The 14,102-nt window shown below is 40.6% G+C and overlaps 1 protein-coding gene across 1 annotated transcript; it reads right to left on the reverse strand.

The window, feature by feature from the left end:
* Positions 1-2,149: 2,149 nt before the first annotated feature.
* Positions 2,150-5,936, reverse strand: rpl8 (ribosomal protein L8). Its single transcript, XM_049594418.1, has 6 exons — positions 5,849-5,936; positions 5,083-5,226; positions 4,835-4,976; positions 3,410-3,628; positions 3,171-3,286; positions 2,150-2,347 (listed from the first exon to the last, which is right to left on the reverse strand). Exons 2-6 carry the CDS (start codon positions 5,218-5,220, stop codon positions 2,189-2,191), a joined length of 774 nt encoding a protein of 257 aa, XP_049450375.1. The 5' UTR covers positions 5,221-5,226; positions 5,849-5,936; the 3' UTR covers positions 2,150-2,188.
* Between the last annotated feature and the right edge of the window lie 8,166 nt (positions 5,937-14,102).

Raw genomic sequence — 14,102 nt, forward strand, 5'->3', positions numbered from 1 at the left:
ATGCAGGTTAATTGGTGACTCTAAATTGTCCGTAGATGTGAATGTGAGTGTGAATGGTTGTCTGTCTCTATGTATCAGCCCTGTGATAGTCTGGCGACCTGTCCAGGGTGTACCCTGCCTCTCACCCAATGTCAGCTGGGATAGGCTCCAGCACCCCGGCAACCAAGAAAATCAACAAGTTTGTGCATAAAAATCACCCGTATGCAGCAAATTGAGTGTTTGATGCACAAAACTTTGTGGCATTGGACTCCCAAACCCACGTTTCATTGTTTACACCCCAATTTTGAAACAAAACCTACACACTTTACTGCACTGTGTATCTAATAACTGGCATTTCAGGTGTGTAATGTCATTTTCTAAGGACAAACCACATTAATTAGCATATCTGTAAATGTACCAGTGTAAACCCAGCAACACGTCACATGAGATGAACCAGCTCACCAGGCAGAGAAGAAGCATGACAGGAACTGTGGGATCCAGTGTTTTTAGAGTCAGACGCATGGCTACTATGAACTTAAAGTCAAGATATCTCGGCCTCTGCTGCTTTAACTTTGATTATTCTTCATTAACCCGTCTCTTTGATGTGACCCCAGCTTTATGAAGCTGACACACTAAACCAGGGGTTCCCAGACTTTTCAAGCTTAACCCCCACAAGAACAATTTGGTGTTTCCCAGGACCCAAACTTAGCAAAAGACATCATGAACTGCCGAAACATCTATATTTATAAACTCCTAATAGACCACAATTAACCATGAGTTTAAAATGTGTGTGAAATGTTCCCTTTGTCCACAATAAATTCCAATGATTCAGTAACTAAAATGCTAAATTATATCTGTGTTCCCAACCTGAGGAGGCTGAAGCACCCTTTGAGTGATGCCAAAAACATCGCCAGTCCCTCCATGTCTTTAAAACTGAAAACAACTAATGAGGGAAAATCAATCTTGGGTTTACAGTAGCTCAAACCTCATGCCCACACAAAGGCTTTAATCGGATTCGGTCACAACAACATGTCATTTGAAGGGGTAAAGAGCTAAACATCTGCATTATTAAATCAAACTGAGCATGTCACATCAGGGGTAAAACAACTAAACCTCTTTTTTCCAAACTGTCGTGATACATGAGCTCCCTCTAGTGTACATTAAAGTAAATTCAGCTACCAGTTTAATTACTGCAGTAAATGCTGCCTTTATATCCCTTTGTAATGTCTGGATTCAACTCAGTGATAATTTTAGGTAATTTAGTTTGTTGTTTTCTGATATTAAAGCAGATAAAATATTTGAAACATTTTATTAGTGGTGCACGATTATACGCAGTATAAGCAATGGTTTCAGCTGGTGGGTCGCAGGTCCATTCTGAAAGGACCTCAAGCGGCTCACAAATGTGTCAAGTTTGCAAAAAAGTTTATTACAGTAATTTTTCCTGCATAAAGCTTTTATTGTGAAGTGCTGTTTCAGCAAGTGACTAACAGACAACTAACTCGATGACATGGCCAAACGCTAGTATGATGCTGGTTATAATAAACTGAGTTGACCTTGAACTAATGACGAAGGAGAAATCTGGACCTTATAGCTGGACCAGTTGGAAACCACTGCACTGCAGAACATCTACAGGTGTCAGACACATTAATTTAAGATAATTTTTAACCAAATTTAAGACTCATTTTTTGGTCAAATCTTTTCCTGTTCAACCACTGCAGGTAGTATATATGTGTTAAGATGCAGAGGCAAGTTTTATGTAGCAATATGGTTGTTATAGGTGAGCTTTTCCAACAGGTATGTATTGAGTAAAACGATAGTATTACATCAAGTGGTAGGTTTGAAGGTGAAATGTGGACTAGACTCGTTTTGACAAGAAAAAGATAAGAGTTTGACAATAAAGACCTCACAAATTAAGGTAACAGCTCTGTACTTCTCAGGTGTCCAGGTAAGCTGCGACAGTGACTTAACTGGCTAAATGGAGTTTATTATTACTTTCAGAATTTCAAACTTTTGCGTTTCCTTCTGTGACTTGCCACAATATCCTCTGTGAAAATGGCCTGCTGTTTTTCATCTGCCTGATCATTTCACCACCCCAGTGTCTAAACACACAGTCTCACATTTGACCTTTTTGTTTGTGTGTGTGTGCCCAGAAATGAACTGAGAGAGCTGCTTCCTTTGGAACACATTTTTATTATCAAGACAGTCAGATTTAGTTCTCCTTCTCCTGTACGGTCTTTGTTCCACGCAGTCTGCCTGTACGACGGGCAGCGATAAGACCGACCTTGCGACCAGCGGGTGCATCCCTCCTGATTGTGGAGGGTTTGCCAATATGCTGATGGTTACCACCACCGAAGGGATGCTCAACGGGCTGCACAGAGAGAGAGGGAAGGAAAAAGGAAACAGGGTGTTAGTCTGATGATAGTTGGATATGTTGCTGCAGCTACATCCTCACATTAAATCAGAGGACAAGACCCAACTTCCTCCTCTCCTTTTCCTAATAAGCTGAACAGTTTGCCTTGTTTCTACACAGAAATGTCTTATATACTTGGATGGCAGAATACTTCATCTTAGCTCCAGGGATCCAGCACCGAACAGGCTTCAACTTGGTGAGTCATTTTATTTTTAGACACTACAGTCACACAAAGTGCTTCATACTGACAGACATTATTGGTATTTCTAAAACCTAGATCTCACAAAGTTTAAACCACATGATCTAATGACAACAATACTAAGTGGCCTGTCCCTCAAAATGCTTCCACATGTTGGTGCCTCCCCATGGGACAAAGTTGTTCCCGAAACAGACTGTTACAAAGACGAACAGCAGCTCAGCCGCCTCACTGGAAACCCATACTGTCATCCCTGCCACCTCGAAGCTCTTTGTTCAGTACACTAGCTTCTCTTACTCTTCAGCACACAGTCAATTATTTCAATCGATCATTATTAAACATTTCTCCAGGTTCTGCATGACCTACACGTACGACTATTTAACCGGACCAACACACTACAACTTAAATCCCAGCAATATCTATTCACAACATAGCAGAATCTGTTTGGCGATTCATTATCTGGCTTAATTGCATTCAAACATGCACATAATAAATTCAATGCTCCATCTGATCTCACTACTGTCAGCTGTTCGTCACCCTGTGTTGACTTATTAGAAATATCACAGTATGTTGGTGTTGACTTACATTCATAGCCACACCACGGACACGTGGCCAGCAGTTCCTCTTGGCCTTGTACTTGTGGTAGGCACGACCAGCCTTCAGGATGGGCTTGTCAATACGACCACCTCCAGCAACCACACCTGTAACATGCATACACAGGGCAGAGCTGGTCAGAAAGTGCACTGGTGCAATTGCATTCAGTTCAAACACTAAATATGCAATACGGACGATGTTAGTTTAGAGTAAACATAAAGGTATCTTACCGACAACAGCTCTGTTGGCAGAGGCGATCACCTTCTTAGAGCCTGAGGGCAGCTTGACTCTGGACTTCTTGGTCTCAGGGTTGTGTGAGATGACCGTGGCGTAGTTTCCTGACGCGCGGGCCAGCTTGCCTCTGTCACCGGGCTTCTCCTCCAGACAGCAGATGATGGTTCCCTCGGGCATTGTGCCGACGGGCAGGACATTGCCGATGTTCAGCTGAGCTGTGGGAGAAAGAGATGGTGAGGAACGCGCTTCACGATGAAACATCATACAACATGACCCAATTTAACCTGATTACAAGAACTGCATTTTAAAGAACCTGCTTTGTTAACATTATTCTGACAAGTGATGCAACTTCACCTTGTAGTCTGAAAGATGTAAATGTAAGCGTGCTCGCAATACAACATCTTGTGGCAGCATACAAAGCCAATAGCAAGATGGAAAACATGCCCAAGATGCTCTAAAAATGAGGCTGACATGCAACCAATCAAGCTCAAAAGGTTTCAATTTCATATCCTGGTTAATCTCCAAATATTAATATTTTTCAGCTCACAACTCTTCTGCATCTCTTAGACATAACCATCATTTCTTAACATGTGCTGGCAATGTTACATCAGTAGTTTTTATTTAAAATGACTACAATCTCACTAGATCAAATGGGAAACACTTCACACCATCATTGCACTTAAAATGTTCATTAATTTACAGAATTAACGTCTCTGGGTCCTGGTCTCAGGACTAAATCATGAGTGACAGATTCCTTTTGAAGCTACAGTGGCAAAAAGTTAGACTTTACTTACTTTATCTAAAGTGAAAATATTACACAATTATCTATATTAGCAGCTAAAATTAAATGTTTGCAACAAAGTGGCAGAGACAGGACACCGTGTCTTTAAAAAGTTACCACAACAGAAGGATAAAAACCCATTACATGACCATGTGCAAGCATCTGTAATGATCCTGCATAACAGACATTTATTTCTAGAGCAAAAACAATTATTTCAACGTGCAAATGAAGTTATATCCATGTCTATAAAGGACTTTATGGGAGTACTTGGTTGTGGGTAGAGTTAGGACATTAGACTGCAGTCACAACAGTTAGTGTGCTGTGTCCAGTCACTCCATGCTACATCCTAGAGCAAGTGATCCCAACTGGTTTTGTAATAAACACACTTTATTTCTATGTAAATTAATTTCCAGCACAGAGCTTTTGTTTTGAGGTGCTGTTTCCTGCTGTATAGTGAGTGACAAACTGACATCTCCCTGACAGAAACAGCAAACTAGCTCAATGACATGGTCAAACACAAGTACAACACTGCATGTATTAAACTATGTGGGCCTCGAACTAATGACTAAGGATAAATCTGGACCCTGTGGCTGGACCAGTTGGGAACCACTGCCTTAAGAGTCTACTTATGGCCTCTTACCCTTCTTGCCGCAGTAGATGAACTGTCCGGTGTGGATGCCCTCAGCAGCGATGAAGAGCTCTGTCCTCTTCTTGAAGCGGTATGGGTCACGGAAGGCCACTTTGGCCAGGGGAGCACCACGGCCGGGGTCATGGATGATATCCTGAGAGAGGGATAGACCACCAGAGGAAAACAGTGTCATAATTTACCACATACTCAGCACACCAACTTCTACCTGATCTCCCGAGACTGTGACAGTCTCCACTTACCTTCACAATCCCCTTGATGTAACCATGGCGTTCAGCGAAGTCAATGTGACGGAGTTTAGCGGCACCTTTTCTGTGCTTGACGTGGGCTTTGAACACGGAGCCCGCACCTTTTCTCTGTCCCCTGATCACACGTCCCATCGTGTCCTGAGACAAGACGAGAGGACAGCGTTATTTACCAGCTTGACATGTGAGTACTAACTTCACGGGCCTGTGGCTAATGCTAATGACTTATTACTGACTTTATTAATACATTCACCTACTCAAATGTAAGGTAGCTTCAGCAGCAGTGTCAGGAATGAGCGAAAACAATTATTACCTTACGCTGTCCTGACAAAATGCAAGTTAACAGCTAGCTTTAGCCTAGCAAGCTAACGTTAGCCACCGCAACTTTATGCTAATGTTACGGTTCGCAGTGGTTTGACAGTAGCACAACAACTTGTTGACAACTGACAATTATAGATAACTTAAATGATTTCAATATTCTCCTAACGGCTCACACACAACATAAAACACACACTCGTCCTGTGTATGGCGGCTACCGGCCTTTTAGCCGCTACACACCGCTGTTACTACACCATGTCATCACTGAGCTACACACAACCACTAATTAAAGCTTCAAAACTAAACTCTGTCGTTAAAATACTCAGTCGGACACATTCTTTAACATTTAATACGCATTTAGAAATGTTCCTTTAAAGTGGATGAACTAAAATTATCATGATTTAGAGCAGATTTTAGGACGAGAATCAGACAGGAGATGTCCTACCTAAACTCCGTTGACGGAAAGAGGAAGTAGTAGGGGGAAAGCGGAGGTTTTCTTCCGGAGAAATCAGCGCGGGGGGTGATGGGAGTTGGAGGCAGAGGACCATAACCGTCTGGGAAGTTAATCTAATCATTAACCAAGCATAATAGATCATCCATTTTGTCTTTTGCGTGCTTTTTCTTTTATGTATTTCTAATTCGAATAATTATAAATGCATACAGGTACTAGTGTGTTTAATTTGTTTCTATTTTTTATAAAAATCATATAAATATATACATTTTTTAAAAAATTACATTTATTTTTTATGCAATTATTTTATTTATTTTTTCTAGGTGGACTAGCCAGCTCGCAAAAAGCACCAAGTTTAAACTAATACACTATACAAGTCAAACCTAACACCTAACACACTCTCTTTAAAAAAAAAAAAAAAAAATCTCAATTAAGTGTGTTCAATTAAAAACAAAAACAAAACCTCAAACATTTCTGTTTAGCCAAATTAACAATTTCAGACTTCATTTTTTTTTTTAAATGTCAAATATGTTTAATGAAATTTGGTCAGAGAGAATAAAGGGATGATACCCCTGTATGTTTATGTGTATATATGTATATAAATGAATAGATACACTTTTGTAATCGGTAAATTGCTAAGTGGTTCCAGTCTTTAATTTGTTAACTTTTATTTCTTATTCATGTTTATTCAGTATTAGTGTCCAGGGGAGGGTGTGGGATGTGTGCTTGAATGTTTGTCTGTATATTTGCATTAAAAAAAGAAAGAAGAAGAGTATTTTAATATAGAAATGTGCTCAGTTGTGCAGAAATGAAATTGCTGCTTTACTAAGTGGTGATCTGAAACTGGTGGAATGATTATTTTAAATCTTCTGAGGTTAAACCAAGCACTTACATGGACATCACTTGTAGTGATACAATATATACATATATATATATATATCTATATATGTGTCGTTACTGTTGGAGAGTTAACTGTCTCCAGAAGATGGCAGTAAAGCAACACTATAGAGTCTGTTATGGATAGAAGTAATAAGTATGATCAAGAAAGACAAGGTGTTCAGTTATGTTAAGAATTCAGGATCCAAACATAAAAACGAATGAACCAGCGAAGCGCATCATGTTGTAGGATGTTCTTTGACTTTATCAGACAGAAAGATTTAATGGATTTAATGGATTTTTAGTGGATTTAATCTCTGGTCCACTCTGCTTTGAGCTCCCTCTTTTCTTGCCTTCATCCCTTATTTCTGCATTTCTCCCTTGTCTTCCTCTCTGTCTCCATCTGTCTATCCGTCCTTGCTTCCTCTCCTCAGTTTCTGTTTTAACTTTCTTCCTTCCTTCCTTCTAGCGCAAACTCCTTTAACGTAAAAACACTATTGTCAAGAAGCCCTGACAGGAGTGAAAATCAGATCTCCATCCTGTCTGATGATGGTGAGGCCACAGAAAGAAGGGCTTGTGTAGCCAAGAGCAAGAAGTTTTGCCCCGGTCCCCTCAAACAGATTATTTCGACCCTGGTTTTCTTGTGTAACATGTCTGCAGCAAGCTCACGCCCCCGACTCTAGGGGGAGGCCTTGTCTTAGTTTTCACTGAATGCAATAAGAGTTTAAGAAGCAGGATTCAGGCTGCAGTCCTCTGACTCTTTTAATGTCACTGCAAATCTAATGTCTTGTTTGTTTGTCTTTTCACACTTTATTTATAGACATACAAGATGTTAACATAAGTTGTCATCTCAAGTTGCAGTTATGAGCAAAAACAAAAACCTACACATAGACAAATGAGCATACATAAAGCAAAACCAAACAGAACTAGTGCATCATAGTGCATTCAAGCCTCAATCAGACAGTCCAGAGTTCACTGTTCAAAGCCAGGTGAGCTGTTTGCATAGTCTAATAATGGGCCCCAGGTTTTATAGAATCTTAGTTGAGCCATTAAGGTTGCATCTCATTTTCTCCAGCTTGATGTTCTGCATCCCATCTTTGATCCATTTATGTGTGATGGTGGGATATCATCCTTCCATTTAAACAAATAAACATCTAGCTAATAGAGAAGAAAAAGCAATAACCCTCTGCAGATGAGCAGGGAGACTAAAATCATGTGGAGCAGAGAGTACACTGAAAATACCGATAATCGGGGAAGGCACAATATTGGAGTTGTATGCCTTAGATATGGTGTCAGAAAGGATGACCAGAAAGGGGCAGGTTTTGGGCACAACCAACTCATGTTTTAAAATATTTTTGCATTTTGAAGTTTAGCTTTTGAGAAGTGCAGCCGATGTAGTGCTTTAAACTGAATTAAGGCATGTCTTGAGCGTATAGAGGAGGAGTGAACCCTAGAAAGTGCCATGTGGGACCCCTAGATCCTTTTCCCATTGTTCTCTAGAAGGATTATATCTCTCCATAAGAGACCCTGCCCTTGTTTGTCATATTGATTGACCCCTAACAGAGAATCCAGGCAGAATAATGGAGGGAGAGTTGGAAAGTTAGCAAACTTTGTCCGCACAAAGTCCGTGATTTGTAAATACAGAATGTGTAGAGATTGGTAAAGATGCACAGGACACAAACCAAGGAGTGAGTGTGGACAACTGCAAATCTGATTTCCTTTAGCATATATTTTTGGGTTTGATGTTGCAGCAGAAACATGACGTCCAAAGTGTACTTCCTTAAAGAAACAGGACAAAGAGTCTCCGGCCATGCTGGCGACTCTGTGGCTGCACTCAGGCACAGCTAAATGCACATTTCTTGGTGCAACATGGCTGTAGACTCGTAATCTTGTTTTTTCCTGTATTACACAATGCATGCTTAGTCTTCAGGAGGCCTCCGTTAAAATGTGTAGGGCAATTTAAAGATGCTTTACAGCTGCGTCGCTCTGCATGAAGAGAACATGTTTTATTACAGCTTTCTCTTCGAGGTTTCCAAAAGTAAGTGTTCTGCTCTGTACATGTGTAAGTATATAAGATTTAAGATCTTCAACCTGCTTGTCGCTCGTTAAGATCATATTTATTTCCTCCGTCAGTTGGTGCGAGAACAGATATCAGTGTTTTATCTGATGTTTAATGAGTGCAGCTCAGACTTCTGGGTGTTTATTCTCATCACAGAAGAAGAGAAGCTGTTGAGCAACAGATGGTTCGCCTCCTGAGACCCGAGCGTCCCGCTGGAGCAACACCACTGCTGTGATTAATGAGCGCGCGCACACACACACACACACACACACACACACACACACACAGGGCTGACACTGCAGGTGATAAATATGTGGTTCCCTTATTGTGATGCTGCATTGTTTTATACAGTCCCACTGGTATAACATGCATAAATACTGCACACACACAAACACACACACTTTTTGTCCCGTTTTTATTCTTTTCTTTCAAACACACACTCTGCAGGTTTGTGTTCCTGTGAGGACACCGTTTGATAAAGACACTCCAGTCTATCAGACATTTGTTTAATGAATTGATATAAGTTTTTAAGTTTTTTTTGTTTATGTTTGTTTTATTGTACTGTAGGTTTCTGCTATCACTGAGTTAGTTCGGTCCAATTTTGGATCTTTCCACACAATACAGTTAAAAAAAGAAAAGACTCAAAAGGATCCAAAATGGCCCTAAACACTTCTAAAAAACTGTTTTTGCCTCCTTTATTAAATGAAGTTGAGAAATATTTCTCTGTTGTGCAGAACAGGCTTGTTGTATAAGTTTCCACTGTCATTATACCAAAATAAATTGTGCATCGCGTTCTCGATGGTGCTGTTTCTGAGCACAGTGGAACTCCAGATGGTGTTGCTGTGCAGCAGCAAGATTCCTTTTGGAGTCCTAATGGTGCCGTGTAGCATAGTGGGATTCCAAATGGTGCAGTCAAGCACAGTGAAACACGGTGGTGCTGCTGTCAAGCATGTTTAGCCTCCAGATGCCGCTGTTGATCATGTTGGGAATCCATATGATGCTGGCGAGCACGATGGGAAAGCCAAGGCCCAGCCACTGGGGATGGAGCTGGGATGTGAAGACAATTGGACACAGTGGCCAAACTATGGAATTACAACCTGTAGCTCTGTCATGTGATGGCATGGGGGCCAGAAAGACCTTCCCCCATAGACTTAGGCCACACTGTGACAGAGACATGAGTAAAGCCCTGTTCCCACCAAGCAGTACGGGACAATACAGTTCAGTTCGGCACCCTTTTTTCTGTTTCCACTGTGAAAAGTTGTGGATGGTACCAATGGAACCGTTCCGTACCGTCCCCATTTTTGGTCCCCCGTCTGTTGGGGTACCTAGCACACAGATCTGGTACTAAAAGGTGGAGCTGTGAACACTGCAGTCTGTTGATTGGTCAATAGAGGACAAGTTCCCAAAGGTACCATAACGAAAGTGTTTGGTGGAAACGCAGCGTGATGTGGAGAATGCTGTCTGTGTATCTGTTACTGGCATCACTGACTTGTATAGAGCTTGTATCATTTGACCTCTGACCTCCACTGTGCTGTTCCTACGCAGACATTTCCAGCATCTTTTTATAGTCTTTTTGTGTGACAGTTTTTAGCTCCTTGCAGTGAGGATTGTTAAGATATTTTTAATACTCAGATCCCTTAAACTGTCTGGCCTGTTTGCTCCTTCAGTTTCAACCAGCTGAGAAAACAAGCGGCGACCTCTGAGTCAGTGAGAATTAGTAAGATCAGATGGATAGGATGAGTAATGTGGTGGGAGCTGCTCTTAGTGACAAATCTACAGAGAATTATAACTCAGTGCTGACGCTCCCCTCAGCTGTTTATGGCTTTTTAACATGTTTCAGATTGTTTTGCTTTAACAACCCTCGACTTTACTGTTATTATCCGATCTCACTGCTCTCATAGGGTCAATAAAAAAGCTCTGTATACCAACTGTACTCTACCCGCTCTGCACCAAACAGCACACAGACACAGTTAGCTGGTGAACATAGTGGAGTTTTTAGACACTGAAGAGCCAAATATTTCCTTCAGGACTTGGTGGAGACCAAAAACAGAGCTGAAAGAGCGTGAATATTAGATTTAATTCATCAGATTGACACAAACACAACTCCAACGAGGTGATTGTGTTGCTCTGTGTCTGCTGGTTGTGTAAATAGGAAACTTTTTGCGGACATGTCAAGCACATCTTCTCAAGAATTGGGATAAATCATGTCCAGCCAAAAAACAAACAAACCCTTAAAATGATAACTTATGGACACACTAATTCCATTTCTGGGGTGAAACATTATTTTTAAAGGATTTATTTACATGAAATAAATATAAAAATACACCCTAAAAAAATAATTTGGTTCAACTTAAAAAAAATTAAGGTAACAATTTGTATGCATTTTTTTTAAGTTGTTCCAGCTCTGGCATTATTGAGTAAATTCAATGAACTCGATTAGTTTAGTACGACCAACATATTTTGCTTCGATATTCAGAAGCTTAATTAAGTTTAACCAACTTAATATTTAACCAAAAGTGGTGGTGATAGTAAGTGGTCAAAATATTTTATTTAAGATACTCTAATTTATTTATTTCAATCCCATCCTACTCAAACATGTTAACTTCTTGAAAATGAGTTGTCAACTGACTAAAATACAAATGTTAAACGTCATTTTATTTTTATTTTTTTTTATTTTAAGTGTTATCCACTATCTCCATGTCTAATTTTCTGCTTTAAGTTTTTTTAAACATCTAAATTTGCCTTGTGCCAGAAAACACACTTGTCCCAAACAAGAATTCACAACTTTAAACATTTAAAAAATGTGTTTAAAGCCTTCAAAATGTAAAACTAACAATATGTACGGATCAGATCAGTTTGAAAATGTACTGTTAAAACCATCTTTGCATTACAATATATTTTTTTGTGAAAATGTTGGCCCTTTAAGGATGTGTCCCAGATTTTTGCCACTGGTCAGATTTCTACAAAAACATCATTTAATCAGGCATAAACAGAGCTAGCTATATCCCAAAGACTCCCATCTCACTTCCTGGTTTCCAAAAAGGTGATAATGCTGCTCAAATGCTAGTAAGCTTTCTACTGTTTGGATAAATTCATTAGATAATATTGCTATCGGGTGTGTCTCAACCATATGTCAACTCCACAGCCCTTCTAAATCAAAACTAAATAAGAATTATGGTTTAAAAATGAGTATTTTGATTAGCATCAAGAAAACTCTTGGTAAACTTATCTAATCTATCTACCTACTGCACCTACCTACCTACCTACCTACCTACCGAGAACTACCCATTGGTCCGACAGCCCATTGGTCCGACAGCCCATTGGTCCGACCATATTAAACCCATTGTTCCGAAGTCCCATTGTTCTGAAATCATCATGATGCCCTGTGGTTAAGGTCTGGTTAGGTTTAGGCACAAAAACCACTTGGTTAGAGTTAGGAAAAGATCATGGTGTGGGTTAAAATGAAAAAGAAATTGACAAACACATAAGCCGTGAGCCTGCTCCGCCTCAGGCCTTTCCCAGCTGACCCAGAGCCGGTCGCAGCGCACCATCAAGGCAGAAATACGCCCACCGGGAGCCGTTCAGCACCACGGACCGTCAGATTAATGGGCTGTCGGACCAATGACATGGACCTGTACTTACCTACCTACCTACCTATGATATGTCACAGTCAGTCCCATAAGGACAAAAGTTGGGAACCATTTCCCTAAGTGATCAAAAATCTATTAGTGCAGGTTTACACATGTTGGCTTCAGTGACAACACTTAAAGCATTACTTGACTGATGGTGGAAACGAACACGCTCAGTCCACTAAGTGTCCGTGTGAAAGAAAGAACATCTGGTTTCGATTCACAGGCCTGCTCATCATCATCCGTGTCTGCTGCTCATTGTCTGTGTATTTAACTGTTCACTGAGTGTCACGATCACACACTGTACTACAGTACATCATACTCAGTGTGTAACAAGTCTTCCGCTAAGTCTTCTGAGTAATGTTGGTGCGACGATGAAAAAAAGTTCTGTGTATCATCACAAAGAGAAACACGAACTGCAGTCACACTGAGACTCAGGTTTAAGCTTTGAAGGTTCAGTGTGGAGGATTTAGGAGGATGTATTAGCAGAGATGGAATGTAACATAAGAAGTGTGTTTTCTTTAATGTATAATCACCTGAAACAAGAATTGTTGTGTTTTTGTTGCCTCAGCTGTTTACATCTTCTTCGGTCTGAACTGAGCTTTAGAATGAGCCGTTTACATCTACATATGGTAGAGCAGGTCTTCTTCCATGGACACCGACCAGTTGTTCTACAGTAGCCCCGAGTGGACAAAGGAAACCCTGCTCCAGATAGGGCCGCTAGCATTTTTGCCTCAGCCACCGTAGCTGTCCTACACACTCCTACACACACATGGAAGAAGTTTTAGTTCTGCAGCCTCACCTCTAGATATGACTAAATTCTACACACTGGACCTTTAAGACATCAGAGAGGGAGGAGCAGCTGTGATGACCTTTGACCTCTGACCTCCCAGTGGTGGAATAACCTTTAAACTCTATAAGAAGGAAACTGCAGAGAGCTGCAGATGTGACAACAGAGCTCCATTCTGCTGTCCAACAACTAAAGACTGCACTGTGTGTGTGTATGTGTGTGTGTGTGTGTGTGTGTGTGTGTGTGTGTGTGTGTTTGCCTCCTCATCATTAATACAGTTAGCTTTGTCAGATCTGGGACAAAACAGAACAATAGAGCTGAAACACTAACAACACACACACAGAGACTGTTCTGTATATTTTACTGTTTCTGTTTTTGTTTCCTGTCCCATTTCTCTGCGGTTCAACCAGAACGTGTGATTCGGCTCGTCTCCCGCTGCAGTTACGAAAGATTATTAATGACAAAAGTAGTAAGAAAAGATAAATTAAGTGGAAGTCTGATTTGAGAGCATGCAGAAACACATATAAACTTCTTGCCCTCTTAGGGCCCCTTGGAGCTGCTGATTGAAGATGAAAGAAGGAAAACAAAGCATTTAGATCTGAAAGACTTGAAGCCAAGACCAGATATGATCAGTGCTAAAAGAAACTGCTGACAGAAAAACTAAAAAAATACTGTATGAAGCCAAATGAAGTTTAATAGGCAGTGGTGGAAAAAGTATAGGCCTACTTCATTACATGTAAAAGTCACATGCCTCCACTGTGAATCACGTGGCAGCAGCTCAATGCATTTAGGCATGTAGACATGGTGAAGACGACCTGCTGAAGTTCAAACCGAGCATCAGAATGAGGAAGAAAGGTGATTCAAGTGACCTTGAACGTGGCATGGTTGTTGGTG

Source organism: Epinephelus fuscoguttatus, linkage group LG13 (assembly GCF_011397635.1).
Source record: "Epinephelus fuscoguttatus linkage group LG13, E.fuscoguttatus.final_Chr_v1".
Classification (NCBI taxonomy): domain Eukaryota; kingdom Metazoa; phylum Chordata; class Actinopteri; order Perciformes; family Serranidae; genus Epinephelus; species Epinephelus fuscoguttatus.

Coding starts and splice junctions, on each gene's coding strand:
- rpl8 (XM_049594418.1), bottom strand. CDS start 5,220: ATGGGACGTGTGATCAGGGGACAGAGAAAAGGTGCGGGCTCCGTGTTC. Junction 3,629..4,834: donor CATCTACTGCGGCAAGAAGG/GTAAGAGGCCAT, acceptor TTTCTCCCACAG/CTCAGCTGAACATCGGCAAT. Junction 2,348..3,170: donor TCCGTGGTGTGGCTATGAAT/GTAAGTCAACAC, acceptor CTCTCTGTGCAG/CCCGTTGAGCATCCCTTCGG.